At 41.2% G+C, this 27206-nt stretch overlaps 3 protein-coding genes across 5 annotated transcripts; 1 reads left to right on the top strand and 2 right to left on the bottom strand.

The window, feature by feature from the left end:
- Positions 1 to 435: 435 nt before the first annotated feature.
- Positions 436 to 5122, top strand: zgc:172067 (S-adenosylmethionine-dependent methyltransferase domain-containing protein). The gene is made up of 5 exons (XM_017410068.3): positions 436 to 495; positions 1121 to 1246; positions 1354 to 1517; positions 1601 to 1718; positions 3256 to 5122. The coding sequence occupies exons 2-5, from the start codon at positions 1126 to 1128 to the stop codon at positions 3651 to 3653; spliced, it is 801 nt and encodes a 266-aa protein (XP_017265557.1). The 5' UTR covers positions 436 to 495; positions 1121 to 1125; the 3' UTR covers positions 3654 to 5122.
- Positions 5011 to 10340, bottom strand: LOC108232331 (rhodopsin kinase GRK1-like). 2 transcript variants are annotated; one of them, XM_025004679.2, is made up of 9 exons: positions 10278 to 10332; positions 9135 to 9252; positions 8247 to 9013; positions 7530 to 7657; positions 6737 to 6894; positions 6574 to 6657; positions 6356 to 6480; positions 6073 to 6274; positions 5011 to 5983 (listed from the first exon to the last, which is right to left on the bottom strand). In XM_025004679.2, exons 3-9 carry the CDS (start codon positions 8943 to 8945, stop codon positions 5694 to 5696), a joined length of 1686 nt encoding a protein of 561 aa, XP_024860447.1. In that variant the 5' UTR covers positions 8946 to 9013; positions 9135 to 9252; positions 10278 to 10332; the 3' UTR covers positions 5011 to 5693. The 2 variants fall into 2 exon arrangements, with proteins under 2 accessions (XP_024860447.1, XP_017265556.1); XM_017410067.3 differs by lacking the exon at positions 9135 to 9252 and having other exon boundaries at positions 10278 to 10340.
- Positions 10341 to 13030: 2690 nt separating this feature from the next.
- Positions 13031 to 21645, bottom strand: tfdp1a (transcription factor Dp-1, a). 2 transcript variants are annotated; one of them, XM_017410089.3, is made up of 12 exons: positions 21492 to 21645; positions 19196 to 19279; positions 18551 to 18617; positions 18245 to 18366; positions 17169 to 17290; positions 16861 to 17026; positions 16596 to 16742; positions 16420 to 16488; positions 16155 to 16306; positions 14815 to 14981; positions 13429 to 13507; positions 13031 to 13339 (listed from the first exon to the last, which is right to left on the bottom strand). In XM_017410089.3, exons 2-12 carry the CDS (start codon positions 19205 to 19207, stop codon positions 13204 to 13206), a joined length of 1239 nt encoding a protein of 412 aa, XP_017265578.1. In that variant the 5' UTR covers positions 19208 to 19279; positions 21492 to 21645; the 3' UTR covers positions 13031 to 13203. The 2 variants fall into 2 exon arrangements, with proteins under 2 accessions (XP_017265578.1, XP_017265577.1); XM_017410088.3 differs by lacking the exon at positions 21492 to 21645 and adding an exon at positions 20055 to 20159.
- Positions 21646 to 27206: the final 5561 nt, after the last annotated feature.

Raw genomic sequence — 27206 nt, 5'->3', positions numbered from 1 at the left:
TCAAACCACCTTCCCTGCAGTCACAGAAAAAGAATACAGTGAATTTCACATTTAACATGTTCATATTTTTTCCTGCATTCCTCTTCATCTTTGTTCATTTGATAGAAGATATGAAATTGACTAATTTCTTACAATAAACATAAAGTAAGGGGCAGAATCAATAAGGAAGGAGCATCAGGATGAAGCATGAAGCACAGAGTGTTTCATGAAGATATTAGAGATCGGCCATCTTGGCCTTGGTTTTTATGTGTTTGCATTTACCATTCATGAAGCATAACTTGAAGCCAATTATGGACCCTGATTACAAATTTTATGAGATGTAAAATGTGGGAGTTGTAACATAAAAATGAGCTGATGTTAAAGTGCTGGGAGGGGTCTGGACAGGGCTCTGCATTAATGGGGGGCGTGTCACAGAAGGTTCTTTCTCTATAAACATAAAAACACAGCAGCTGTGCACACAGGACAAAACCAACAGGAAGATATAGATTCCTACAGGTAAGTTTATTTATTTTTATATGTTTTTGACATTATGACTTGGAGCACTGGGGGGAAAGGATTCAACAACAATTTTCAAGAAGTATTCCCCTGTACTTTGCATTTTTTGCAATGAGCTTCAGATTAATGTGATTTTCATGTATGAATTACCTTCTCCGTGGACTCCAGGGACAGCCTAAACCAGTAGAGGACTAAATGTACGCATCTTGAATTGGGGTTCATTTGAAACAAACGCACTGAGATTATATTAATCAATTGATACAAAACATTCAGATTTTTCCTATTTGTGGTACTCACCTGGTAAGCATCTGGTACTGAGTAAATACCTGGTACTAATGTGTGTGAACTAGAATTAAATGGAGAACAATAATAATCTTACTAATTGAATTTTTGCACTCATATTGTAAATTGTATAGAAAATCTGTCCTCATAAAGGCAGGTTTGTCATAAATTTATCACTACTGTGAACAAAATGATCAAAATGATAAAGAAAATTGTTGTTTTCTGAGGGTGCACAAATTGTACTTTTTACAAATTACAACCCGACCACTTCATAAGGTGGTCAGACTTTATGTGTTTCTGTTCCTGCTGTGAAAATAATGTAGTATGTTTCTGCACTACTTAGTGATCATGGAGGGATTGTTCTCAGCCAGCCAACCTTTCCAACAAAAGTATTTTGGAAACAGAAAGGAGGAAGGTGACATGAAGCCTGATGAGAAACCACAGGTCGAGGGAGGAACCACAGATGAGGGTAAACTCAACTTCAGCCTACAATACTGTTTAAACACAATTTTTTTAAGTCTTGGCAGAATGAGCATATCTCCAGAACTTCTTCATAAACTGTATGTGACTCCTCAGCTTTAACGGACCAACATCTAATGACAAAGGAGGCTCTGGGCAGGAGGAACATCTGGGAGCCGAGCGTTTACTACGCCCTGGGAAAGGAGTCTTTTCATTTTGCGGGTCAGGACATCAGCATCCGGGAGTCGATGGACACGTACGGTGCTCTGATCTGGCCTGGGGTATGTCCTGCCATGACTGCTCTGATCTAATGCACACTCAGTGTTTTTTTTAATGTGAAAGTGAGAATGTCATCTTTGTAAAGGCCATAGCTTTGAGCCAATTCTTAGAGAACAACCAGGAACAAATGAATCTGATGGATAAAGCAGTGCTGGAGCTGGGAGCTGGGACTGGCCTCGTCTCTATAGTGGCAAGTTTGCTTGGTAAGTTTCATTATATTTTTTTTGTACTGTTTGTATGACACCTTATTGCTATTACATTCAAATACTGACAGTAGTAATATGTTTTATACATCTAATAGCCGTTCATGCCTGAAAACCTCAGCTCAGGAACTACTAATTACAGAATTTAATTAAAAAACTGGAGGCACTCTCTTCTTAAACGGTTCACTATAAAAACAGAATGATGTATTCATAAGTAACTTAATTAAATTGTGTTGTGTTAATTATCACACTTGTGTACAACAAGGTTGTGGCTCATTGAGGTGAAAAATGTCACATTATATACAGGAAAAGCTGCAATGAAGCTACATTGTTACTTGCATGCATTTGGGACACTGGGGACTCAACTCCACCAGCAGATTTTATTCAATCCTCACCTGTATTTTGTGCTTCATTCTGAGCATGAAGAGGGGATTATTGTCAAAATGGTTTGCCCCAGTAAAGACCGAGATTCGATAGGTCAAGAGAAATAATTCAGCCCAGGTTAAAGTGTGAATTATGCTCCAGATTTAGCCTATTTTATGTACAAAAGCTTGAGCTCAGTTGAAAACTAGAGGCAGTTTTGTATCTTAAGCAAATCAAGCTACTGCCCTATTCTCGACCAAAGTTAGCCCAAATCCTCACGAAACACAAACAAATCTGACAAGCATTAAAGCAGATTTTTGGGAAAAGACTTAGTTTTACAGCTAAACTTAATCAAGCCCTCCCAGTCCCTCTCTGCTGTGCCTCAGCTCTGCCTGAAAGGCCCCTTAGGAGGTTTTTGTGCTTTTACAGGCCAGAAAACAAATATAAATGTAATAGCAGTGGCCCCTTTCACAAAACACATTCAAGTCGGGCCTGATATTCCGTTTTATTTAAATGTGACCACTGTAAGGCTGTATGGGAGGTTGAAGTCAACCCACTGCCTTCACACTTCTGAGCCGCCAAGAAAGGAAGTGGCAGAGCTGGTTGGTTTGTGTACAGGTAAACTGGCATTGTGGCTCAAAGGTGGGATGTAGTGATGACCTGTATGACCAACCGTCTGAGGGATTTAGATTGAGAGATATCCTGCACACATTTTATGCCAAATGCCACACATCAACACTGCTGAGTTTCTCTAAACTCCTCCTATGGTTTCATGATTCCAGCTTCCTTTGTGTAAGCTCGGGCTGTCAGATTGGTGCATTTAACAGCCAGAAGCAGCTTAAAGAGGGACTCATTTTGAAAGCAGAACCGTTTTGTGAAAAGGTCAAGAGATTAAAAGCAGCTACAGACTCCTACAAGTCCTTCAGCTACCATCTTAGTGTGCAGCAAGTAGTGCATTAGTAGTAATTAACTAATATACAAAGGTCATATTTAGGAATTACTAATTAAAAATATGCTTATGCACCATATTTGATGTTTGGTTACTGTTGTTTCATGGACTGTGCTGGATCAGCCTCAGTGATTTCAGTGCCATTTTCAACTTCTCATTTCATCAACTAATGTAAAAATCAGCCACCATCTTGTTTTTATCTCTCCTATCTATTGTTTGATTCAGGTGCTTGGGTGACAGCTACTGATCAGTCAGAGATTTTGTCTAATCTGACCTTCAACCTTCGGAGGAACACTAAGGGCCGCTCCCGCTACACCCCCCAGGTGGCAGCCCTCTCCTGGGGTCAGGACCTCGAGCGTCACTTCCCCTACCCGTCCTGCCACTACGACTACGTGCTCGCAGCAGACGTGATCTACCATCACGACTTCCTCGAGGAGCTGCTGAAAACGATGCTTCACTTCTGCAGACCGGGAAGTGGGACCACCTTACTGTTGGCCAACAAAATCCGATTCCAGTCGGACCTGAGGTTCATAGAGAGCTTTAGGAGCAAATTTAACACCATGCTGCTCACTGAGCTGCCGCAGCAGGAGGTGAGGATATACAAGGCCACAGCGAAGGAATGACAAAGTACGTCCAGGGCCGTGAAATTCCTAAGAATAGGTTTTGTAAATAACTTGTGAGTGGAACAGAAACTTTAGTTTCTTTTTATTGATTTGAATCAGTGTTTGTACAGTCATATGAAAAAGAAAGTCCACCTTCTTTTAATTCTAGGGTTTTATGTATCAGGATAAAATAAAAAATTATCTTTACCAGGCTCTAAATTTTTCTAATCTTAAGCGAACAGCAACACACAGCAGGCTCCACCATGATAATATTTATTAAACAAAAGCAAAACTAAAGTAGAAGCATTGTGTGTAAAAAAAACTAAGTTCACCCTTCAGTTAGCAGGTTAAAGGTTAAAGTTTATGACAGTACAAGGAGAAATTAAATACGGCTTGTTTGGAAGAGTTGTAAGAGAAAGCTGAACATGACAGTACCACTAAGGTTTGCAAAGTTGTCTGAATGAACCACAAGACTTCTGACAGATGAGACCAGAGAGGAGATGTTTACCCATAACGCACAGTTCCATATTTAACGAAAGCATATTTAACACCTGACAGCAGCTGTGAAGCACAGTGGTGGAGGGGTGATGATTTGGGTTGGTTTTGCAGCCACAGGACCCGGGCACCTCGCAGTCACTGAGTCGAACATGAAGTCTTCTGTAGACCAAAGTATTCTAACGTTCAATCTGAGACCATCTGTCCAACAGCTGAAGCTTGGACAAAATTGGGTCATGAAGCACCAGAACAACGATCCCGAACACAGCAGCTGATCTACAACAGAAAATAAACAAGGTCCAGTCAAAGTACAGACCTCACAGCGACTGAACGGTGGAGGTGGGACCTTAAGTCTGCAAACATCAATGAACTGAAGTGATGTAAAGAAGAGTGGGCCAAAATTCCTCCACAACCATGTCAGCTCTGCAGCTAAAGGTGTTGTTAAATCACGGGGAGCATTTCATCTTGTCTCACACAGCTTCTTTTCCATTTTGGTTTAATTTGTGTTTCATAAATAGTGACATGGTGGAATCTGTATTTTTGTACATTTGAGGATGGATTTATATAATTTTAGAACCTGGTAAAGATCTTTTTAGATTGTCCTGAAGTGTAAAACCATAAAACTGAAAGAAGGTGGTCTTTCTTTTTCCGATGAATGTATATTTGCTGTTTCTTTTTGCTTTTGTCGGTAAGTTTACGTTAAACAAAATTTAACTTGATAAAGCGACAGTATAAGAACAAATTACACTTTTCATTTCCATCTTGTAAAGTAGGTTACTGGCATTTAAAGAGAATTTACTTTGAGCTGTGATGAGTGTTTGCATGACATTCCTCAACGGTACTTTGAACATTGTTTCACAGAAAAACTTCCTGACACAAACTGTCATAAGAATAAGCTATTTTATTTGACATGGCATTTCCAAATATTTGCTACTTTTATACATTCACCTGTTGTTCAACTTTTTTTTTTCCAGAAATAAATTGCTGTAAAACCAGTCTGTTTTAATTTGCCTTACCTCATACATACAGAGTAAAGAAGAGTCAGTAATCATCAATCAAATGAACCCTTTAGAAATGTTTCTCTACAAGCTTGAAACATTGGATTTGTTGGGAAATATAACTTTTTATCTTGTTGACAAAACAAAACAAAACTATCCATTAAAAGCAGCATAATGCAGCAGAGACAAATACAGTAAGCAGCAGTGACCGCACCAGAAAGCTCTGTTCATTAATGGGATTTTTTTTTAAAGACAGATCAAAAAACAAAACAATTGCATTAATCTAGCACATACACACAAACAAAGAAAAGGTGGGTGAGCAAACTGACAGTGAAGAAAATGGGAAAAAAACAAAAAAAGTGGTAAAAATGACAATTTTTCCCATCTAAGATTGTGCTGAAATCCACACTTTTTTTTCTTCTTTAAAAAACATCTCAAATTGTTTCAGTCTGCAATCAGACAGTTCAGAGGAGACTCATGTCCTTCCTGAGGACTTGAGTTTCTTAAATGCATATTCTAAAGAATTACAAGTCTATGGTTCACGTGTTTTCGGTGCATTTCTGTGGCGTTACGATACGCAGCAGGTTGAAGACTTGGGCTGCTCTAAGATGGACTCCCTGCGAAGGTCATTTGGGATGGTGCCTTCAGGGCCCCAAAGGTTGAGCTCGCCATAAATGCCCATTTCAATCATCTCCTCCTGCCAAGGGATCGAGATGTTGCCAGTGGCAAACTCATCGAAAAAGCTTTTATCCGAATCCTCCAGGCCTACGCCCCGCACCGAGGAGAAAGCCCCGACGTCGTCCAGACTTTTAGCGTAAACCACTTTAGGGTCAGGGACAAAAGGAGGGGGGAGAATACCTGAAGAGGGGAGAAATGTCAGGTGAAAATAGACTCATATTCTGCTCTATTTAGGCAGTGATGCTGAACAACAAGAAAATAGATGGTACCTGCATTCAGTTTCCTCCAGTTAATACTTTTGAAAAACGGATGTGCTCTGATTTCATCGCAGCATTCATTCTTAAAACCCATCCTCTGCTCCACGTCTTTGGCCAGCAGACCGTCACACAGTGACTTGGTGTGCTCGCTGAAGTTGTCTGGGTAGGTCACCACGCGAGTCAGCATGCGCTCCTTCATGTCTTCACGTTCGACCTGGGCAGAGTAACCTCCCGTCAGTGCTTTCATTTCAACCAACTCTGCCCTTTTTCCTGCGTAAGTTGTTGCAGAACTAACCTTCTCCCCCCTGTTTCTGAAGGGATTCTTGGCAGCGATAAACTCGTACAAAGTCACCCCCAAGGTGAAGTAGTCCACTGAAGTGTTGTATTTGTCTCCTTTCAGCATCTCTGGAGCCATGTACCCTGCAAGAAACCAAATCCATCAGTTGCCAAAAACCTTAACCAGAGAAACAAACCTTCAAGCTTCTCACTGATCTGTTTTCAGAAAAGACATACCCGGTGTCCCAGCGTAGCCTTTGGTCATTGTTTTGCCTTCTTTTAGCTCCACAGCTAGACCCAAGTCAGATATCCGCACGTTGCCTGTTTCAGGGAATACAAACATCCTGTCGGTCATCACGTGCAGCTTCATAGGCGATTAGGTTCGGGTAAAACAAATTACCATCGTTGTCAAGCAGCACATTTTCCGGCTTGAGATCCCGATAGATGATTTTCTTCTGGTGAAGATGCTCTAAGCCTTGGATGATCTGAGCGATGTAAAAACAGGCCCTGGGCTCGTCGAACCCCGGGTTGTTTTCATCCACCAGGTAGATGTGATACCTGGCAGAAACGAACGGAGAACAGGTGAGCTTCTGGCGCCATCATGTGTCGAGATGATTAAATGTCTGCACATATCCTCTGCTATATATCCTAACATGTTACAGGAGTCGTGGATATTAAAAACCCGACAGAAGCTATCAGTGCATTCTGATTTTAAAATATATATTTACATTTAATTTTTAATGCTGAAGTGTAGTTTAAACTTTTTTCCCCTGACTATAATGTTCTCTCAGACATTAAGTGAAAATGAAAGAATGCCCCAAATTCCTTTGCAGTCAAATTTGCATAAATTGACTTTGAACTTTACCCTTCTCCCATGAATGTTTCTGAATAAACTGGACAAGCTTTCCCCATCACATGTATGCAAGAACTACCTGTTTACAACAAATAATACACACCGTAACGTTATTAAAGAATGTAGGACTTTTTAGTATATGTAAATTTACTCACAGCAGGAGTCACAATTCACTCAAAATTAAATTTCTATGTTAATGCTATTTTTTTAAATAAAGGTATTAAAGAGCAACTACATTAGAACAAGTTCTGTTTACTAAGATTTAATGAATGCATATAAAGTTACAACATATTCTAGAATAAAAAAGGTTTATGTTTGTGTTTTCTGAATGTAAAATTACTTCAGATCTCCTCCATTCATGATAGTCATGACCAGACAAAGCTCTTCCTTTGTCTGGAAGGCATACGCCAATGAGACAATGAAGCGACTGTGGACCTTCTCAAGAATCCTCTTCTCCACCATCGCTCCCTGCAAGGAAAAAAATAAAAAATTATTTAGGAAAGACCCATTTCAAATTGAAAAAGAAGCTAAAAGGGATTCTTGTCCACAAGGGTTAGGGGTCACGTCCAGTGCCATTTTAGAGGAGGTGAAAGAGTGACTGCGGACGAGTCAAGGACAAGACACAACTGTGCCAAGGAGTTCCCTTCAGAGGAGCTTTTCAGCAAAGCTCCCAGTAATCACTCTATCCCTGTCTCTGTGTTTAAGTCTGCAGGCTAAAGCCAAACAAGACAAAGGCAGGGACAAAGATGATTAGCAGCAGTCCAGCTTGCACAGCTCAGAACACTTTCTCTAATGCCTAAAACCCACAAAATACCTTCAGTATTCACTTCATCTTGGAATAAAAACATAAAAAGGAGCCTGTAATGAACTGAAACTAATTATCCTCCAATGTTGTAGGTCAATACACTTACTGAAGCTAAATTATCCAAAGTTTAAAGTGGTATTTAAAGCACAATTTTGATGATATCTGGATGTTTTTAATCCCGTTGCACTAAGAGCACTTCTACAAGAACCGCCATGAAGCTTGAAAAAGCATCCTATACAAAGTGACATTCACCTCATAGCCTTTCCTCTTCTTCAGCCTCTTCTTGTTGAGTTTCTTACAGGCGTAAAGTTTCCCAGTGGCCCTCATCTGACAGGCAGACACCTCCCCGAACCCACCTTTACCCAGCACACGGAAGTCCAGGAACCAGTCGTCATCCATGGGTTGCATCTCGAGCCACTTCCACTGCAGGAACCTCTTCAGGTACATGCTCTCCAGGAAGAAAACGTACGGGGCCTCTTGAAGGTATTCCAGCGTTTTATCTAATGCCGCAGCAAACAAACTGTCCCCCACAGACTCCAGGCTTTCCTTCACCTTGGCTATGATGTCCTCAGGCAGGTACGGGCAGAAGTGTTTGGCAGATGGGTCCATGTACCGCTGAACAATCTTGGAGGCTTTCTTCGCCCTTTCAGAGTCCTCTGCCAGGTCGTAGTCCTCGATGTCTTTCCACAAACGACAAGCGCCATGATAATCTTGATTCGCTTCCAAAAATTCCCTAAATAGTCGTTTGCCAATTGGCTGTTGCACGCAAACCGAGTCGAAGGCCAAATCCAGAGTGTCCCTCAGGCCCTCACACACGGTGATGTGGGGCAGCTTGAGGCGAGAGTGGTACTTCTTATCCCGAGCTGCTGCCGCGTTGGAGCCATCGATGCTTCCGCGGGCGTTGATGTACGCAGAGTTCGCTACCACGGTGGTCAGTCCTCCGATGTCCATGCTGAGGGCGGGTTGGTGTTAGGAGAGGGAAGACATCGCAAAGGAAGAACAGCCGAGGACGATGAATGCTGCGAAATGACAGGCAGGGTGAAAAAGATCAGGAGAGCATGGAGGACAAACTGGAACTTAAAACTGGTGTCGGAACCAGACTGCAGCACACTATGAGGATCGTAACACCCTCACACACACCTGAGTCAACACCTTTCAGTAATCCATTAACACCCAGATGCCCCAGACAAAGTGTGCGAGCAGTGCAGCTCCAGTTTCATATCCTGGAGGGTTACGACCAAGTCATCCAGCAGTTTAACTAAACAAAAGTGTACAAATTTTTATATATATATATATATATATATATCATGAAAAAGCTCCTAATCTACAAACTAAAATAATAAACACCACAGTTCAAAGAAAACACTGAGATAAGTTTTGTATGATTGTCTACTGATTTTAAACTTGACTGTTGGGAGGACTTAATTAGTATCAAATCCTTTAAAAGCTTCTATTTGTTGATTTGTCTCGAGCATATACTGTAAAACTGTGGATCGTAAATTGAAAAGATGTAGTATACGTATAAGATTTGGTAAAATGGTTCATAACTGGTTTAGAAACTATCTAATAAATCTCAGTGTCACCTCAAAAATCTAGACACCAGTCAATAAGCACAACCCCCTGGTGCTCAGTCATGATGGAACAGGAAGGGGTCGTCCCCAAACTATTCCTACAGAGCTGGAAGCAGGAAATTGTCCAAAATGTTTTGGTCTGCTGAAGCATCAAGAGTTCATTTCACTGGAACAAAGCAGCTGAGCCCAAATCCTGAAAAACAACCCCACACCATGATCCTCCCTCCACCAAACTTTACACTCGGCACAATGCAGTCAGACAAGAACTGTTCTCCTGGGAACCACCAAACCCGGATTCGTTCATCTGACTGCCAAACAGAGAAGCGTGATTCATCACTCCAGAGAACATCTCCACTCCTCTAGAGTCCAGTGGCGGCGTGCTTTACTCCACTGCATCTGAGGCTTTGCTCTTGGTGATGGAAGGCTTGGATGCAGCTGCTCGGTCGTGGAAACCCACTCCATGAAGCTCTCTGTTCCTGAGCTGATCTGAAGGCCACATGAAGTTTGGAGGTCTGTAGCTGTTGACTCTGCAGAACGTTGCTGACCTCTGTGCTCTATGAGCCTCAGCATCCCTGAGCCTGCTCTGTGGTTTTACATGCTGTCATTCCCAGTCACTTCCATATAACACCACTAACAGCTGACTGTGGAATATTTAGTAGAGAGGAAATTTCATGACTGGACTTATTGCACAGATTGCATCCTATCACAGTACCATGCTGGAATTCCCTGAGCGCCTGACAGCGAGCCATTCTTTCACAAATGTTTGTAGAAGCAGTCTGCATGCCTAGGTGCTTGATTTTATACACCTGTGGCCATGGAAGTGACTGGAACACCTGAATTCAATGATTTGGATGGGTGAGGCAATACTTAACATAGCAATATAGTGCATGTCTACTTTTTTGTTGGATCACATGCAGTTATAATACAAGATCTACTGCAAAACATCTGTTAAATATCCTTTGGATGTGTTCAGAGCTTTTCTTTTATTTTACATATCTTTGGAATAAATTTAAAGGTGCCATCAGAATCCAAACACTTCCCTTCATTTATATTCTTTTAATGATCTTTTAAGGAGAAACATGAACCCGTTATAGTTGTTTACTGGTAGTGAAATGTGCTGTTAGCTGGTAAGGCTTTATATATCCTTTCTGGTCTTAACATTTGTTTCATTTTGGATTAACATTTACAAATGCACTTTTGCCTGCATTTTTAATTTAAGTCACCATCTTGACCAGAACCCTCTGGAAAAAGAGATTTACCTCAGACGTCCCTGGTCAAACAGTCTAAATAAATAAAACACAGTAGATTTCCTTGATTGTTTTAGAACGGTCTAAGCTTCTGTTTAAACCGCAGGTTGGCCTGATAACCACAATTTCTACAAAAACAGGAAGATTTTAGTTTGGCAACAACCAAGAACAGCCTCATTCATGGTTAAAGATGTTTTCAGATAATGTGAAACCTTCACGAATGCATATCTCCCACTGCCTTGCTTATGAAGGATTTAAACATGATTTTATTCCCCTACTAAAGCCTAAAAAAAAAAAAACCTGAGATGAGTGTGTGAAGGTTCTCCAACTGTACATGAAGCAGTCTTTAAGATGTTTAAACGACAGGCCTGAACATGTTTTGCTGCCATAGAAAAAGAGGAAATTTCCAACACAGCCTTCACAGTTTGTACTTCACCTGGGACCAGACAGGTTCTTAATGACAGACTTGCAACTGGAGTCATATTTTATGGATGTGACAGGGATTGTTTTCTTAAAGTCACCCTATACGAATCAATGTCTATTTTCAAATTATCTCCTGACAAGTGAAATGGGAAAATAAACAAACAAAAAGGTAAAAATGTAAATCAATAGTGCTCACACATATTGATTTTCTATAGCCGTTTCCTCAGTTGCCCTCCAGCAAAAAGACACCTCCTCAAACCAGTACTTTTTATAAATACAAGAACCTCCAATGTTCTTCCATTTTTTGGCAGGCAGGTGGAAGAGTGAGGCTACAAGGAGCAGAGGTCACAGAGGTGCAGGACTTCAAGTACTGAGGGTCGACTGTCCAGGAAAACAGAGAGTGTGGTAAAAAGGTGAAAGAGAGAGTCCAGGCAGGATGGAGTGGATGGAGATAAGTTTCAGCAGTGATTTGGGACAAAAGGGTCAAAGGAAAGGTTTACAGACAGTGGTGAGAGCAGCTATGTTGTACGGTTTGGAGACAGTGGGACAGACAAAAAGACAGGAGACAGAACAGAAGGTGTCAGAGCTGAAGATGTTGAGGTTCTCCTTGGGAGGGACAAGGATGGACAGGATTAGGAATGAGGTCATCAGAGATACAGCACAGGTTGAAGGACTGGGAGATAAAGTTAGAGAGGCCAGACAGACGGTTTGGACATGTGCAGAGGAGGGACAGTGGGGATATTGGTAGAAGGATGTTAGAGATGCAGCTGCCAGGAAAAAGACAGAGGAGATATATGGATGCAGTTAAAGAGGACATTGAGAAGAGAAAACAGAGTTAGAAGGAGGACTCGCTGTGGCAACCCCTGAAAAAGGAACAGCCAAAGGAAAAAGAAACTCAAAGAAAAAGTACATACAAACTTATTAAAACAATCTATATTTTAATTTGCAAACTTATATTAGATTACAGAAAAGGTATTTGGAAGAGTCAGTACATGTGTCTTGGTTTTAAAAGGGTGATCTTTGAAGGGAGTACACAAAGACCTATACAAGCACACATTTTGTTACATCAATAATTTTTGAAGGTCTATCTTCTCCACTGGCCTCTAAAGGATACTATAAGCTACAATCGTGGTAGGATTTAGATACGTAATTAACAAACAAAGCTTAATTACCTATAAGGAGCCTGGGTTATGAGTCTTTACCTTGCTGCTGCCATTATCTTGTAAACACTACCAAGGCATCAACAGGGTGGTGATGGACAATTCCTCAACTCCAGAATACAAGAAAACAAAACAAAAAAAATAACTAACAAGATCAGAAAGCAGCTGCCTACAAAACATAAGGAAGCCAACCCAACACAATGGGAATAAGAAACTATTTGAAATCATTGCCCAGAACACAAAACAAAACTGTACTGACAAGTCTGCTGGAGTCCCAACCTGGGAGACCACGGAAACTGTATTCAGCCATTCAGGATCCACGGAGCTGTGCTAAACGCGTCAACGCAGACATTTTTGGAACATTTTGATCATAATGTCTGTCTGCCAAACTATAAAAGAACCACTATTCAAACACATATATTTTACATTCTCCAACAGCAATATGTTTTACTGAGTGTTAAAGAGTGGGATGGCTTATTCAAAAGAGGATTAGACGTACAAAGATTTCGGTTGGCAGGGCCACAAACTACAGTTCCCTTGGATCAAACGTCCCCCAGAGTTGTGGTGCAGGTGCACGTGATTCAGGAGCAGAACAAAGATGGGTGTAAAGACAAAAAAACAAAACAAAAAAATAACCCACCTCTGTTCGTTCAATATTCATCTACACCCCTGAGAAAGCCAGACAGAGATACAGGCATGAGGAAACCAGGGAAAAGGCTCAAGAAGCACACACAAAACGGGGACTAATTTCCCACTGTGACTGTTGTTTGAAGGACTGTGCTTGTTGAAGTGGCGAGGTGGAGCGGGGTTAGTCTTCATCGTCGTTCTCCTCGTATTCGTCCTCGTCGTCGTCCCCCATGTAAGACACTGGAGTCTCCACACGAGACCCGCTGTAGTGAGAGTCGTTTGAGCTCGACGCCATGGTGCCGTCGGTGCAGCCATCACTGCAACACGGGAACAGGGAAGCAAAGTTACAAACAAAATGATGCAAAAAGATCGGCTTCCTGTTTACACCACAGTTTAAGTTTCTCACCTGCTGGCAGTGTAACGGGCTCCATTGGCTGAGGATCCTCCCGTGATGTACACATTACTGATCGGGCCTTTTGCCATCTCTGGAAAATGGGAACATATTTATTATAAAACACAATTCCTAAAAGTCATCACTCCTCAGCAGGACTGACTGAGAACAAGCTAAGACCATCACATGTTGAAACTTGCATGGTAGAAACAGGTAATTAGGTGTGTTTTGAATATCTCCAACTACAAACAAAGGATCATGTGGGGGCAAGAGAGGCATCCATGAAACTTCAACGATCTTCTTCTCCATTTCTGCTGCTGGTAAAAGACTAAAGGAGTGTCTCAACCCGTCTCAAGAGGACGAGAGCGCCATTTTGACACCAGCATGGGGGCTCTCCTCCAAAAAGGTCTAAAAACCGCTGATGATAAATTATAGAAAAGCAAGATTAAATCTGCTCATCTTCATTTTAAAAGTGTACTCCAAAAGATTAAATCATAAACAAACGAGCAGCTGCCACAGTGGGGGCAAAGTGGGCTGAGATGGGCAACAAAATAACAAACAAGGGCTAGCCCATTGTTTTGAAAGACATGCACACAAATAGCCACGCGGCTCGCTGGTCACTTGGCTGCAAACACTCAGGATTCAGTGAGATTTCAAGCAAAAATCTGCCCATTTTCTCACAATTCTGAGTTGTAAACTAGTTTCCAACAGACCAGTGAAATGCTACCATAATCCTCAAAGTGAACGTTTTCTGATTACCCAGAGACAAAACTTTTTAGACAATTCTTTGTCATTTCTGAGTTTCGATCATGTTGGTTCTCCAGAAACAACCAATTCACTTCTCAATATAATCTGTCATGTAGGAACCTGTTCATCATCTCCCTTAATGCCCAAGTTAGACGAGAGAAGAGCTCCAGTTGCCCTTTATTCTTTATTTAACCATGTTGTGAATGACTGAGAACCTACACCAACGTAAGTTAGATTAGGATCTTTGATGGGTTCTTGGTCACTGGATAAAACCGCTCTGATCAAAATATGGCAAAAATTATTTCCCAGCTCCCTCATGACAGCATATTACTGCAGAACAGGCTTGTAAACGTCAACCTTTATTTCAACAAAGTTAAACACTTCAGACATGAGGCGGCAGGTCAGTTCTCATCTTACTACAATAAATGATCAAGATTTTAATCATAATTAAGATACAATTTAGAGTTCTAGACTGTTTTTATTGTAAACCTACAAGTTACCTGATGCCAGATTTTAAATAAACATTAGTGACATCACCTCCTCAAGACCTGCAGTAAATATTTCCTCTCGTATAGCTGGGATGAGCTAACGGAACTTTAACGCACATGCCTCTGGTCATGGCCGACACCACAGCCAAGAACACGGGGCACCTACCTATAACGTAAGGCTCCAAAGCTTTGGGCACCAGGCTGCGTGCAACTTTCAGGTCCTCTGCAGAGCATTTCCCCACCTCCAAACCACAGGCCATGCCCATTCGTTTCAGCACCTCGATGTCGTCGTGAATCTCAAACATGCTGTCAAAGTTGAACAAATACTCGAACCTGCAGACAAAGAGCGGGACAGGAGACACAGCAGAACATCAAATACTTGTTCTTATTCTAACTCTAAGGCGACTTACAGACTGCAGAAAGACTGAAAAAACCAAGATCCACCTTAAATATGATCTAACCTAATTAGCACGTCTTCTTTACTTCAAACTACTTTTTAAGAAAAACAGGAAGTGGAAAAGTTGCAAAAACTATAAAAATTTACATTTTCTTTAAGAAAAGCTTTGAGAATTTCCCTTTCCATCAATTTGCAATCTTTAATTTAATTTTATGTCAACCAGGATGACAGTACAGAACATTCATTTATTTAATTTAGAACGAGTCTTCAAAGAAAGTTTCTAAAAACAAGAAAATGCAGCTTTGAGTCTTTGTCATACTCACCCTGAGACCAAAACCTGATAACAACAGCAGGCTGATGATCATTAGCAAGTAGGTCATATGGGTGGATGTCACTTTTAGTTTGATTCACATCTAGCCTCGTCACTCTCCTCCCGTTTGTCTCAACTTTTAGTGAAGGCTTCAAAAGTGTCTTTTGACACACAATTTGACTTAAAAACTCATTCTAAATTCAGAATACACTCAGATCTATTGTCCGCTTGAACAGAAAAAGAGGTTTGAAACCAAGAAGTTGAATTATTCTTTGGAGTTATTATATTTGACAACGTTACATTAACTGATCCTAACACAAATAATCAAGTTAGTTAGGTTAGGCTTGTCTTTTTAAACTGATGTATCCTCGTTAAAGGTAAAAAGGGAGGCAAGATGAGCAAAAAACTTTGTCTCAAACAGCCTGTATCATAAATTTAAATCCTGACAGTGGGATGATGGGAGCCCTGGTGTTTTAATGTACTGCTCAGCTTTTTCCCCCAACTGGAACGCTGTAATGTGTTCAAGTGACTGCCTTTACTGAAAGCAGGATTGGATGTTTACTGCTGAACTTCTCGATGCTCTTTATTGATATAACGGTGCTCTTTATCAGCTAAGTTTATCATGGATTGACTCACTTCTCCTCTGCCTTAATGTTATGTTATGTTACCAAGCAAGAAAGAGGGAAATTATGGACAGTCTTCCAAAACCAATTCAGTTTAAACTGTTGTAGTTTCTCAACTAAATGCAATGTTTTCCCTGTTATTAGAGGTTAACAAGACGGCTTAAATGATCACGTACTTGTCATTGGAGATGCTGCAGTCGATCACAGTCTTCTTGCTGGTGTTGACGATTATGAAGGGAAGGTGGATGATGGAGTTGGAAGGTGGAGGCCTGTTTGCTTGCTGCTCTGTCTGTCTGTTCCTCTGAACAAGGTTCTTAAAGGCTATTTGCTGTAGGACAACATTAGGAAATATAAACTGTAAAACAACTGTGCAGATAATTCATTCTTTAGGGTTTGTTTTTGATACCAGAGGAGATGTACAGGAACTAAACTCAGTCCCACCTGCAGTATGAGCTCCTGAAGCTGTGATTGTTTCTGCTTGATCCTCTCCAGCCTCCTTTGTCTCTCCACCTGAAGAAGAAATTAAAGAGTTAGAAATAAAAGGGTACAAAATGGGTCATATCTTAGCTGAATTATGACAAATGCTTGTGAAAATGGCCTTCGGTGTGCATCTCTACCTCTAAATTTTGGCACTCCTGCGCTGAGTTGGTGGGCAAGCCAATCCATTTGATTTCTTTTTTCTCTTTTGAGATGATGTTCATGGCCATGAGCACGTTCAGCGCATCGTAAACACGCCGCCGAATGTTCTTCTGGTCATACACATGCTGTGACAACAACACATGGGTCAAATCATTAAAAGGACCATCTTAAATGAGAAACGATGTGCAAAACATAACTACACATTTTTGTTTTTGTTAAAAGAGAAAACGTCCCAGCACTCACTGAGTCATTAGGTGACATGTGGTTGTCTGAGGAGCTGAATTCTGCAACCAGTTCATCTGCCACTTCGTTGTAGGTGGTCACTCCTTTCTTCTGCACCTTCTCGCACACTTTCATGGAGAAATGCCTCAACCCTTTTCCATTCTTCTCCCCTTTCTTACCCCGCTTTCTGTGGACAGAAACACTGCACAGATCACTACATTTTCAAACACACTGTGGGCAAAAGCTCTCACTCTGAATAAAAACCCCTACATTAGAGGCTCAACACAAACTAAAACACAGGTCATGAAGCCAAGATTTTGAGTTCTTACCCTGATGACCAAGGAGAGGCGTCAGCTGGCTGACTCTGAGTGAGGAACTGCGAGCTCGGTGTGTGCGGACTGTTTAATAAAATTGTATTCGATACTGTTGGCCTCTGGGGCGTTCCAATCACCTACAAGAGAGCAGAGAAGCTGAAGACATCGATAATCGACAATAATTAGGAGATAATCACCATAAAATGAGCTCCTTTCCAAATGAATTTTATTTTTAACTTTTACTATCCAATGAGCTCCATATCTTTCTCTACAATGACAAAAACGAATGCCTTATATTTCAGAAGAGGGATTGATAAGACTAAAAATGGAATTTTGCAGTCCTGAGTACATCTTCTGAGCTCTGCTGTCATTACAAGACGTTCCAGGTAGCCCCGTATAGTTTGGCGTCAGATCAACACAGAGCCCACGGTGAAGCCATTGGGAGAGATGGATACTGATGTTATTATTTTGCCAACACCACACCAAATTACAGTATCTGTAAAACTGATTGATGTGTAGCCATTTATGTGTTTGCTGAGGTTGTGGTAGCCACAAATTCAGCCTAATCATAGTTTGAGCTGTATCAAACACATAAATTAATGTTTTTTGTGTGTTTGCATAAACATTTGAATCCTAACTAATTAAAACCAAAGCAGAAAAACTGTCTAACTACTTTTACATTAAATTTCATTGACTTTTTAGTACTTTTAGACATTTTTATTGGCAAGAAATGACTAGCCTGAGCAAAGCTTGAATTTGCCTAAATAATGAGTTCCTTATAATAAAATGAGGCACGCAGAAGACAGGTGATCTATTCCTTCACTAAGGTGATATGTAAGCTGATTTCCGTTGTATATACATTGCTTGTACATAATGAGATGATGGGTGTAATCCTGCTGACTGGAGAGTTGATAAGCTTAGGATCAACTGCCTCCACCTACCCTCTGCCCGGTCACCTCACAATGATAATGGAGGGGCTTACACAACAGCAAAACAGCGTAGACAAAAACAGTCACAAACGTAAGAAATTATAGTTTTTGTTTAAGCCAGAGAGATGTTCTGTAGCTCCGGTATAAAAGCCGTCCGCTCACCATGTGTGGCACATGCTGCATGTGTGTGGTAATGTTCACGTTGGACGGCCCGAGGGTTTTGGGTAGTAGCTGTTTGGCCACGGGGGCAGCTGTAGGCTGGACAGTAACCAAGGAGAGGACACCTAATAGAAGACACGAGAAGAACAGTGACGAGGACTGAAACAGGATTGCCCCCTGTCGTTCACTTTCAAACAAAAAGGCTTTCCCTGAAGGGATTGCCAGTCAGTTCAATTAGATCTTGTGAATAAAAGGAATAAATTGAGCTTTATGTATGACTGGAAAGACAAAAAAAGTGGTAATGTATACCTTTGCTGGGGCTCAGATTCTGATCGATGAAAACCTTCAGCTCTCCATTTGTTTCAATCAGACCAGCCTGTGTCAGAAATCACACCATTAAACTGCACATATTAAAGAGTTTGCAAATTTACTGAAGCAAAACCTCAGAAGAAACACAAAGCAAAAGCAGAGGTCTTTAAACAGATTAAAGCAACAGTAAATATATGGATACCATTAGATAAGGTTTAACCAAGGCAATCCTATGCTTTAGACAGGTGTTACCAAAAGTGCTTATCTTGTATTTTGCTACAATATCTACGATTTAGAAGTTGTCACCCAGTAAAGGCCTAATAAGATGGTAAGGCACACACATTTTGAAGAGAATAATAGATTTTAGTCTGCGTGTATTGCCCTAACAAGACATATGACATATGATTAACATGTTTTCAATTTATACTTTTAGTCTCATGAGCCACATATTGTTCAAATCAAACATAAATGCTTGTGAGCTTACGTAAACGCAATAACATCTCAATGTTTGGACTTGTTTTTCCTTAAACAGGATGAATACAGCTTTTTAAGGCACATGATATGATGGGTAGGAAATGATGGTACTTTATCTGAAAAGTAGCACATAAATGTCAAAAATATTTCCTACTTGTGGGGTTTACTTACATCTTTAGCCATGATCCCAAAGGACCTGAAGGAGTTTAGTTTCAGGATAAAATGATTTTCTTCTTCCAGTCAATAGTCACACCCCTGCAAAAGAAAAGGAAAACTATGAGAACTGACTAGGAAGTTTTCAGTTTCGCACAGTTAGAGCATTTCCCCCATTTATACCCTTAGTATTAATTTTAGTCTGTTTCTGGACTTATTTCTTAAGTAAGGCCCATTTCAAATGGTGGCTAAGAGCACACTGTGGGGAGCTAACCACATCCCCAGCGTTAGCTCCTCTTGTCTCCTTCAACACAACAAAAACCAAGACGCAAAACGTGGATAAATGGGCGACTTTCAGCCCGATTGAGTCCTCGGGGGGACTGGGTGCGAGATGTAAACAAGAAAAGCACATCGCAGCATCAGTGGATGCTCACAACTTTTCCTCGGCTAAGTGCGCACAGGGCCTAGTCCGGGTACCGAGAGGCAGCGTCCAACTTCTGCTACAGCTCTCCCAAAAACACGCACACTTCCCCACCACCACCACCCGAAAGCTACCGAGTTTCCCCCACCCGGACGGCTCGATGGGGTCGCGGACAACCGGGCAGCAGCCTCCACATCATGTGCTGACGGGGAAATAGACGCTCTTTTGTTGCCTGCAGCTGGCTAGCGCCGCGGCTAGCTGCGAGTCCTTAGCCCGCTAGTCGTTACCCCGTGCACGCTTTGAGACGATCGCCTGAAAATGTGAGCGATTCCCGGGTCCGAGCTGCAGATCGAGGCCCCCCTTTCCTAAAGCGTGGTCTAACGCTGGAAAGAGGGGGGATAAAATGCAAGTTTTGCACACTTAAAGGGGTTAAAATGGGGGATTATGTGCACTTACGAGTGCACTCTCTTGTCTCCTCGACGGCTGTTGTTGTTGGCATTAGAGCTCGGAGGAAGAGGAGGTCTGAATCCCATCTAAACAGGAAACTAACTAACCAAAGTCGAACCACTTTTAAACTGTTTTACACTTTAATCCGAGTTATTTTCACTTGACTAGAGGGGTTATTTCCACCCCACACACACTCTAAAGCCACTCTTTTTTATAGCTGAGTAGAAACTGGTGCCAGGTTTTAACTCTTGGTCGAGTCTGGTTTCAAACTGAGAGCAAACCACAAAAAAATTAAATAATGGAGATTAAACGCTCTTCTCAAGCCTCAAGGGAAGTTGTTTTGTCGCAGCAGCATACAATAGTTACCCATACAAGAAAGGCAGAGTCAAAACATATATTACAAGCTGCACATAAAGTAGTAAAAATGAGAATAAATTCTGAATATTGCATTAGAAATGCAGGAAATCAGACCAGCCTCCTGTAAAACACAGTAAATACAGGGAGACCTGCGAGAAGATTCAACACATTTATCAAAATGCAACTTTTAAAGTATGATAAAAGCCACAAATTTGAGCCCCATTGCTTCTAATAAAAAGGTTATAAATTAATAATTAAGTCATAGTAGTCTACAGTGAAAAATAAAAGTACATACAGAGGATTCATTTCGCCAGAGGCTTGAGTCCGGATTAAATATAGTGCTTATTTCAAAATGCAAACATAATTCAGCAGGTTTGATACAAACTGGAGAAGTAATTGAAGGTGTAAAAGTCACTATTTTTACTTTTTGAAGAGTTTCATTTTTGCTTTTGAGGAGCAATCACCTCTCAGGCAGACAAAAACAAACACGAGTAATCGATTATATTGAGCTTTTAGTGCAAAATGTGCTGCGATATGAAGACCCTAGTTTGATTTATTAACAGTACGTACTCAACTACAACATATATTTAAGCTTAAAGTAGTTAAAATTGATTTAGAGAACTAACCAACTAACCAAATAAACTCAAACTGTTTTATGACTTTCGTACTAAAAGGTTAAAAGCTCTAAACACGTAAAGATGGGAGTGTAAATATACCAAAATCCAGTCTTTTTCGCCCCCAGATCGTAAACAAGCCCTGCTGCTCAATGAGTTAGCGACCTGCTAGTCGAAACAATAACATAAACATATTAACGAGCAGCACTTCGCTAGTTAGCAGCTGGTAACCAAAAGCTACGAGCTAACTAGACGCGATCGAGAAACTGTTAGCCTGCTTTGTTAGCCCGGTGGCTAGCTGACGAGCTAACCAGCAGCTGTCACCGAGAAAGTTTAGCACTGTTAGCATCGCGCCGGACAGCAAGCCTGTTCCCCCGCTCCACCTGCGACTCGAAGCGCAAAACCCCTTAAAACACATTAATATGAGCCAACATCTGCGACAGCCAGGCAAGCCGGCGACGAGTCGGCGTCTTACCAGCAGCGCTTCACAAGTTAGCAGCCCGTCAGCTAGCGTCCCCAGCTCAGTCCCTGTTAGCCTTGTTGCTCTCAGCAGCGCCTCTCACAATCTGATCTTGGCGGTGTCTCGCAGCGGAGGCTCCTGATTGGTTGGCGCGGAGGAGACGAAAGCAGAGCTGCAAAGTAGGTCGTGCCCACAAACCTGCTTCTCGTGGGATTGGAGGGAAGCGGGCCAGCTGCGGACGCATATAGCGCCATCTGTCGCACAGGAGTGTGAGTTGTGCCTTTTTGGGCTGTTTCCTGCAATGGAGAACACAAGCCTCCCTGTAAACCTGGTTCCTGAGGGGCCACTGTCCTGCATGTTTTAGATGTTTCTCTGCTTTGACACACCTGACTTGGATCATGGCATGAATAACAAGCTTCTGCAGAACTTGAAGATCAGCTGACAAGCAGAGAAACAGCTAAACTATGCAGGATGGCGACTCTCCAGGACCAGGATTGGACTCTATTGTTATAACCAGACCTACCTATAAACTCCTAAAGTGGTTTTGATCAATGATTAGGCATTTTAAAGTCTTTTTCTTTGGACTTAGACCCTGCTTACACTACGCTGTTTTTAAATAAAACCAGATCATTTCTGTTGCATTTCACCCAATCGTGTGAACAACAACAACAGTCGGCTCCTCTGGCACCAAAATGACGTGTTTACACAAGAACGAGCTCCTCAAATCATTGAAGATTTTCCAATGCTAATTGTGCAATAACTCTGGTTTTCCTCCCACTGACCAAAAACATGCATGTTAGGTTAATTGGTAACTCTTAAATTGTCCCTAGGTGTGATTAAGAGTGTGAATGGTTGTTTGTCTCGTTTGTCTCCATGTGGCCCTGCGATGGACTTGCGATCTGTCCAGGGTGTCCCCTGCCTCTCGCACGGTGACTGCTGGGCACCAGCTCCCCGCGACCCGGAATGAAAAAGCGGGTAAAGAAAATGTATGGACGGATGATTGTGAAATAGTTACACGTTGACACTGTAATGCTGTTCTCCTTGAGTCCGCTGTAGTTTCCATGCCAGGTCAGTAGCTGGCGTCGTGATTTTTGTATTTCAAAGACGTGCAGACACTTTTGGCCCTGTTTACACAAGAACGATTTCTGGAAAAGTCAGTGTTGTTGTAAGACTAGTTGTTGTGATTGGCAAACATGCACAGGAAAAAAGGGGGACTTGACCATAAAACTATCTTGTTAAAAAAATTGTAATAATCATATATCTTGCAACACTGATGCCAGGTTTTCAACAAGGAGCGCATGGAGTCTGGAGCATGTTAAAATTTACGTTAATACGAATACGAATGTATGGACGTTTGTTTGGACCGACAGTGAAGTTGGGTTGCTGCTACACATAAAAACAGGGTGAGCAGAGCAAACAGAACTCTGCTGTCCGCCATTACCGCTGCTGTTGATCTGCGTGCGCGAGCACATTTCACATCAATCCTGGACGTTTCCAAAAACTTCCGATCCGAGACCTGGATTCTAAAAAGTGTTGGTGTCCGAAAAGCCGATCACAACCGAAATGTTTCAGTCAAATTTAACAACAGCATTGTGTAAACAGGGCCTCAGAGTGGAAGTTTTTAGAAACGCCCGGCATCGGTGTGAAATGACACATGAACAGTGTGGACGGCTGAAGTCAATAGTTTTTTAGTTTTTCTGCACTTGCACGAGCAGATCAACAGCAGTAACAAAGGGGGATAGCAGAGCGCAGTTTGTGCTGCTCACCCTTTTCTACGTGTAGCAGCAACCAAACCAGACATCCAGGGAACAAGCTGGTGACCTAGCGTGGAAACTACAGCAGAGTTTTGCATCAACATGTAACTTTTTCACCATCAGCATCCAAAGAATCTGTAATGTTTCCAGGGGATTGTTCACATGTAAACAGGGCCTTAGACTGCATTTTCACTCCTTTCCTGTCCAGTCACTGACCATTTCCAGACGACCATTAAGCCACTTAACTCTGACTCATGAAACATACAGAAATGAAAGCTCCCCCAAACTCAAGGGAGGATGTTGTTTCCACATTCAGCCTAGCAAAGAACCAATTTATACTGAATCTTAAGTCCACCATAGAACCTTTTTATGTTGGTAATTATTTACCCTGAGCGTCAACATTTCTTTCAGCCCTGTTTTTTTGTGTGTTTCCATCGGCTACAGGGTAGATTAGGCAAATTAACTGAAGTGAAGTGCTGCACCTGGCCAGACAGCAGCTACAGCCTCGGTCCTTTCATATGCACATTTCTAATGAATTGTTGCTGGGAATCCTGGAGTTATTTAACCCTTCCCCCCAAAAAACCCCAGAAATGTTTAGTGCTCCCCCACCATCCCAGGTAATCTCTCAACCAGGGACATTTTCCAGGGTAAATTTTCTTCCATGGTAATCTGTTTTGGCCCCGGTTCCTGCAGCGGAAACAGATGGAGGTAAAAAATAAAATAATACAAAACTACCCCCAGTTCATGAAACGGGTTCTTGAAGAGGAAAGACCCCTTTTGTTACCAGCTGCCTTTCCCAATGAAAATATCAAGATAACAAAGTTTGACACATGAAACCAACAGAGGAAGAGGAGGTACTTTTAGCACCAACAAGGTGATTCCTAAAGAACGATCCACCTCACAGGTCCTGTGTCAGGTTGCTGCTGGAGTGACTTTCACATATAGTGTTCACTTGCTGAGAATATTTTTTGCATCTGACACTTTCGTTCTTTTGATCGGGACTGAACAGAAAATGAGCGAAAAAGCAGCCAAAACAGAAAGAAAACATTAAAAAGACCTTCACCTTGCCTGGACAACTATTGATCAAAGCTGTAACTCAGTCAGTTTTCTGGATCCTGAGAGTCATCCCCATCAGATACTCTGAGTGCAACAGATTCTGTAAGATTTTTGTTTAAATGTTTCCATGCAAGGCTGTGGGTGATATGCATTCCTTTAAGGACTGCAACTTTCATTCGGGGTTAAGGTTCCTGATGTGGTTCAGTCCTTTTTATGACCCTTGCTTTGCCTTTTAGTGGACAATACCTAAATGGATTTTTTTTTTTAAATCGTTGTCTGCCATCACAGTTGGATAGATCACATTTACCAGCACCTCTTTCTGTTTTGAGAAACAGGAAATCGGCCAGTTCTCCAAACATGAAAACTGCAGCTGAATCAATACGTGGTTGATTAAAAAGCCAACGGAAGATGTGACTCTGGTCCTGATGAACAGCAACGTTCCAGCTCATGTGTTCGGTGTCTTGTTTTGCTCATCTGTTTCTCACAAATTCAGTTTATGTTTAATGAACCACGTCTGTGGAGGTTTGTGCGAGGACCCTGGGGAGATGTTGTTTATAATTTCTGCCACCAAATTCAGGTTTCATAAACTGAAGATTTAAATTTAAAGGGTAAAAGAAGAACATTTTCCACTGTAATCTCATATAATTACGCTACAGTGTGTCCCTTATTAATTAGTTATCCAGGTGTAGCCTCAGCACCAGGAATCAAACACATATACATCCTTATTATCGCCCACCACTGAAGGCGAAGACGATAATGTTTTTGCCCATGTCTATGTGTTTCTTTGCCCGTAGTGTTAGCTAAATATCTCAAACTATTGGATGGGTTTTAATGAAACTCTCAGAAAGTAACCACTGGATGTACGTCTACAACTGATTAACATTTAGAGTCAACATGTTTCAAGATGGCTGCCACAGCTTGTTGTTAGGAAAAGCAAATATTTCTATAACTTTATCAGTTTTAGAGATATTGACCTAAGGTTTGGTGTGGTAGTAGCTGAGACTGATCCCCAACCCTTGTTCTGAACGCTGACAGATTATCAACGTTAGTGAATAACTGTTAGCAAAATATCTAATTTATCACTGGACAGATTTTAGCCACTCTTTCAGGAAACAATCCTTGGCTGTACGTCTACATCTGAATAACGTTTGGAGCCAACCCAATTCAAGATGGTCACCAGAGCCAACTGTTCTATGCAAACACAAAAATGGTTATAACTCAATCGGTTTTACAGATATTCTGCTAAAATGTGGTGTGATTATAGCTGAGAGTCATTTGCAATACAGACTCTGAGCGTGACACCTTCAAATATCACAAGATTGCGCAGAACATTATTTTCCAGGTGTGACTGAAACGGCTCCACCTCTGTCCTCTCTCAACATAAGATGATTTAAGTTTAAAGCTTGGGCATGAAATATGCCATTGATTTGTTTTCCACCGATGAATGCTAGGCCTTTAATTCATAAATACCTTATGTATAGGTGCATGCATTTCAGAACAAATGCAAAATGCAAATGCCAAACAAGTTTTATAGCTTGTATGAGTAGCACTGTGCCAATAACTCGCATGCTGCATTCGGGAGTGAGTCTTTTCGTGCCAGATGACAACAAGAGGAAGCTGATGACCACAGATACTGTATCAGTGACTCTGCTGCATGCTGTGTTATTAACACGAAGGGTGGATTCATTTTTTCAGAAGATAAAACTCAGCTGCGCCTTCTGCCAGCTCAGTTTACTCTGACCTCTGAGTTTTCTCGTAAAATGAGCCCTTGTGTCCGTAGTGTTTTGTTTTTCACGTTAAATGGTATTCTGCATTCACTGTTGTTGTCCAAACTTCAAAGCATCTTCCACACATTTAAGTTCCCCTTTGCTGACATGATTCATGTGAACCAGGAATCTTTTATGGGTTAATAATGTGTGTGTGCAATTTAGATTAATTTAAACACTAAAAATACTCATTTATTTGTCACTAGAATGTATCATATCTAAACTGGGGCACCCTTTAAACATATTTTACACCTTTATACTGAATGCATTTTTGACACTAGCCAGAGAACAACAAAGACATGTCTCCAGGGCTCATGAGCTCTTGTCTTTCATGGGTTTTGTGTAGCATGGATTCGGTTTCATATTTTAGGAATGTGCACAATATGCTAACATAAAGACATCAGGTCTAATGAAAGGATATGGAGACCCACTTCAGAACAGGTCCTCGTGTTCCCATAAAGTTTCAGATGTTTCAGTATTCATCGCGTTGACAGAAAATTATGTTTTAAAAGCACATTTTTACAAACAAAATCTCAAAATCAGAACAAATTGAACCTTTACTTTAAAAGGCACCCCGTGTCTGTTACAAATAATCTGAAAGTTTCAAGATTAGATTACTTTTATGAATTTAATGTCAAGCTATTTATATAAACTGGGTACCTTTGTGGTCGTGAAAAGTATTGGAAAGTACTTTCTAGGTCTGAATTAGTAAGGGGAAATAAAAATAATAAATCAAGCATGGAAAACATCTGTGTTTCCAGATATAGAGTATTTAAAATATAAATGAAAGTATGACCTTCCTTCTAGTTTCTACACCCTGTTAATCCTGTACAAGTTGGCATGAAGCTACTGCTTCTCACTCTGATAATAGGGTTTTACATATAATTACAATGATGTCACCTTTTGGTTCATCTACTCCATTTTAGTTTTGAGTGAAAACTCACATATGTGATATGTGATATATCACCTTTTCACGTTTTTTTTAACCATAAGTGTCATCCCTTTTTACCCATCTTTTGTTCACACTTTATTTCTTTTTAAATGGTGTTAGGAGCAAATTTAGGGCTTTAAAATGTAAAATATAGGAGAACTCCGTGTAAAGCAGCTGGCTATATTAATAAATAACCTGAAAGCAAATGACACCAGAACAGATG

Source organism: Kryptolebias marmoratus, linkage group LG6 (assembly GCF_001649575.2).
Source record: "Kryptolebias marmoratus isolate JLee-2015 linkage group LG6, ASM164957v2, whole genome shotgun sequence".
Taxonomy (NCBI): domain Eukaryota; kingdom Metazoa; phylum Chordata; class Actinopteri; order Cyprinodontiformes; family Rivulidae; genus Kryptolebias; species Kryptolebias marmoratus.
The sequence above is the reverse complement of the archived record's forward strand: the minus strand, read 5'-3'. Positions and strand labels throughout refer to the sequence as shown.

Bases quoted from the DNA above. Each gene is read 5' to 3' on its own strand.
- zgc:172067 (XM_017410068.3), top strand. From the start codon at position 1,126: ATGGAGGGATTGTTCTCAGCCAGCCAACCTTTCCAACAAAAGTATTTT. The intron at 1,247-1,353 runs GTAAACTCAACT...GTGACTCCTCAG, and splicing joins GGGAGGAACCACAGATGAGG to CTTTAACGGACCAACATCTA. The intron at 1,518-1,600 runs GTATGTCCTGCC...ATCTTTGTAAAG, and splicing joins GTGCTCTGATCTGGCCTGGG to GCCATAGCTTTGAGCCAATT.
- LOC108232331 (XM_017410067.3), bottom strand. From the start codon at position 8,945: ATGGACATCGGAGGACTGACCACCGTGGTAGCGAACTCTGCGTACATC. The intron at 6,895-7,529 runs GTAATTTTACAT...CGTTTCTGCCAG, and splicing joins ATGAATGGAGGAGATCTGAA to GTATCACATCTACCTGGTGG. The intron at 6,481-6,573 runs GTATGTCTTTTC...GGTTTCTTGCAG, and splicing joins AGGCTACGCTGGGACACCGG to GGTACATGGCTCCAGAGATG.
- tfdp1a (XM_017410089.3), bottom strand. The intron at 14,982-16,154 runs GTACGTGATCAT...CTTTGTCTGCAG, and splicing joins TGCAGCATCTCCAATGACAA to GTTCGAGTATTTGTTCAACT. The intron at 13,508-14,814 runs GTAGGTGCCCCG...CCCATTTTCCAG, and splicing joins TTTGGAGCCTTACGTTATAG to AGATGGCAAAAGGCCCGATC.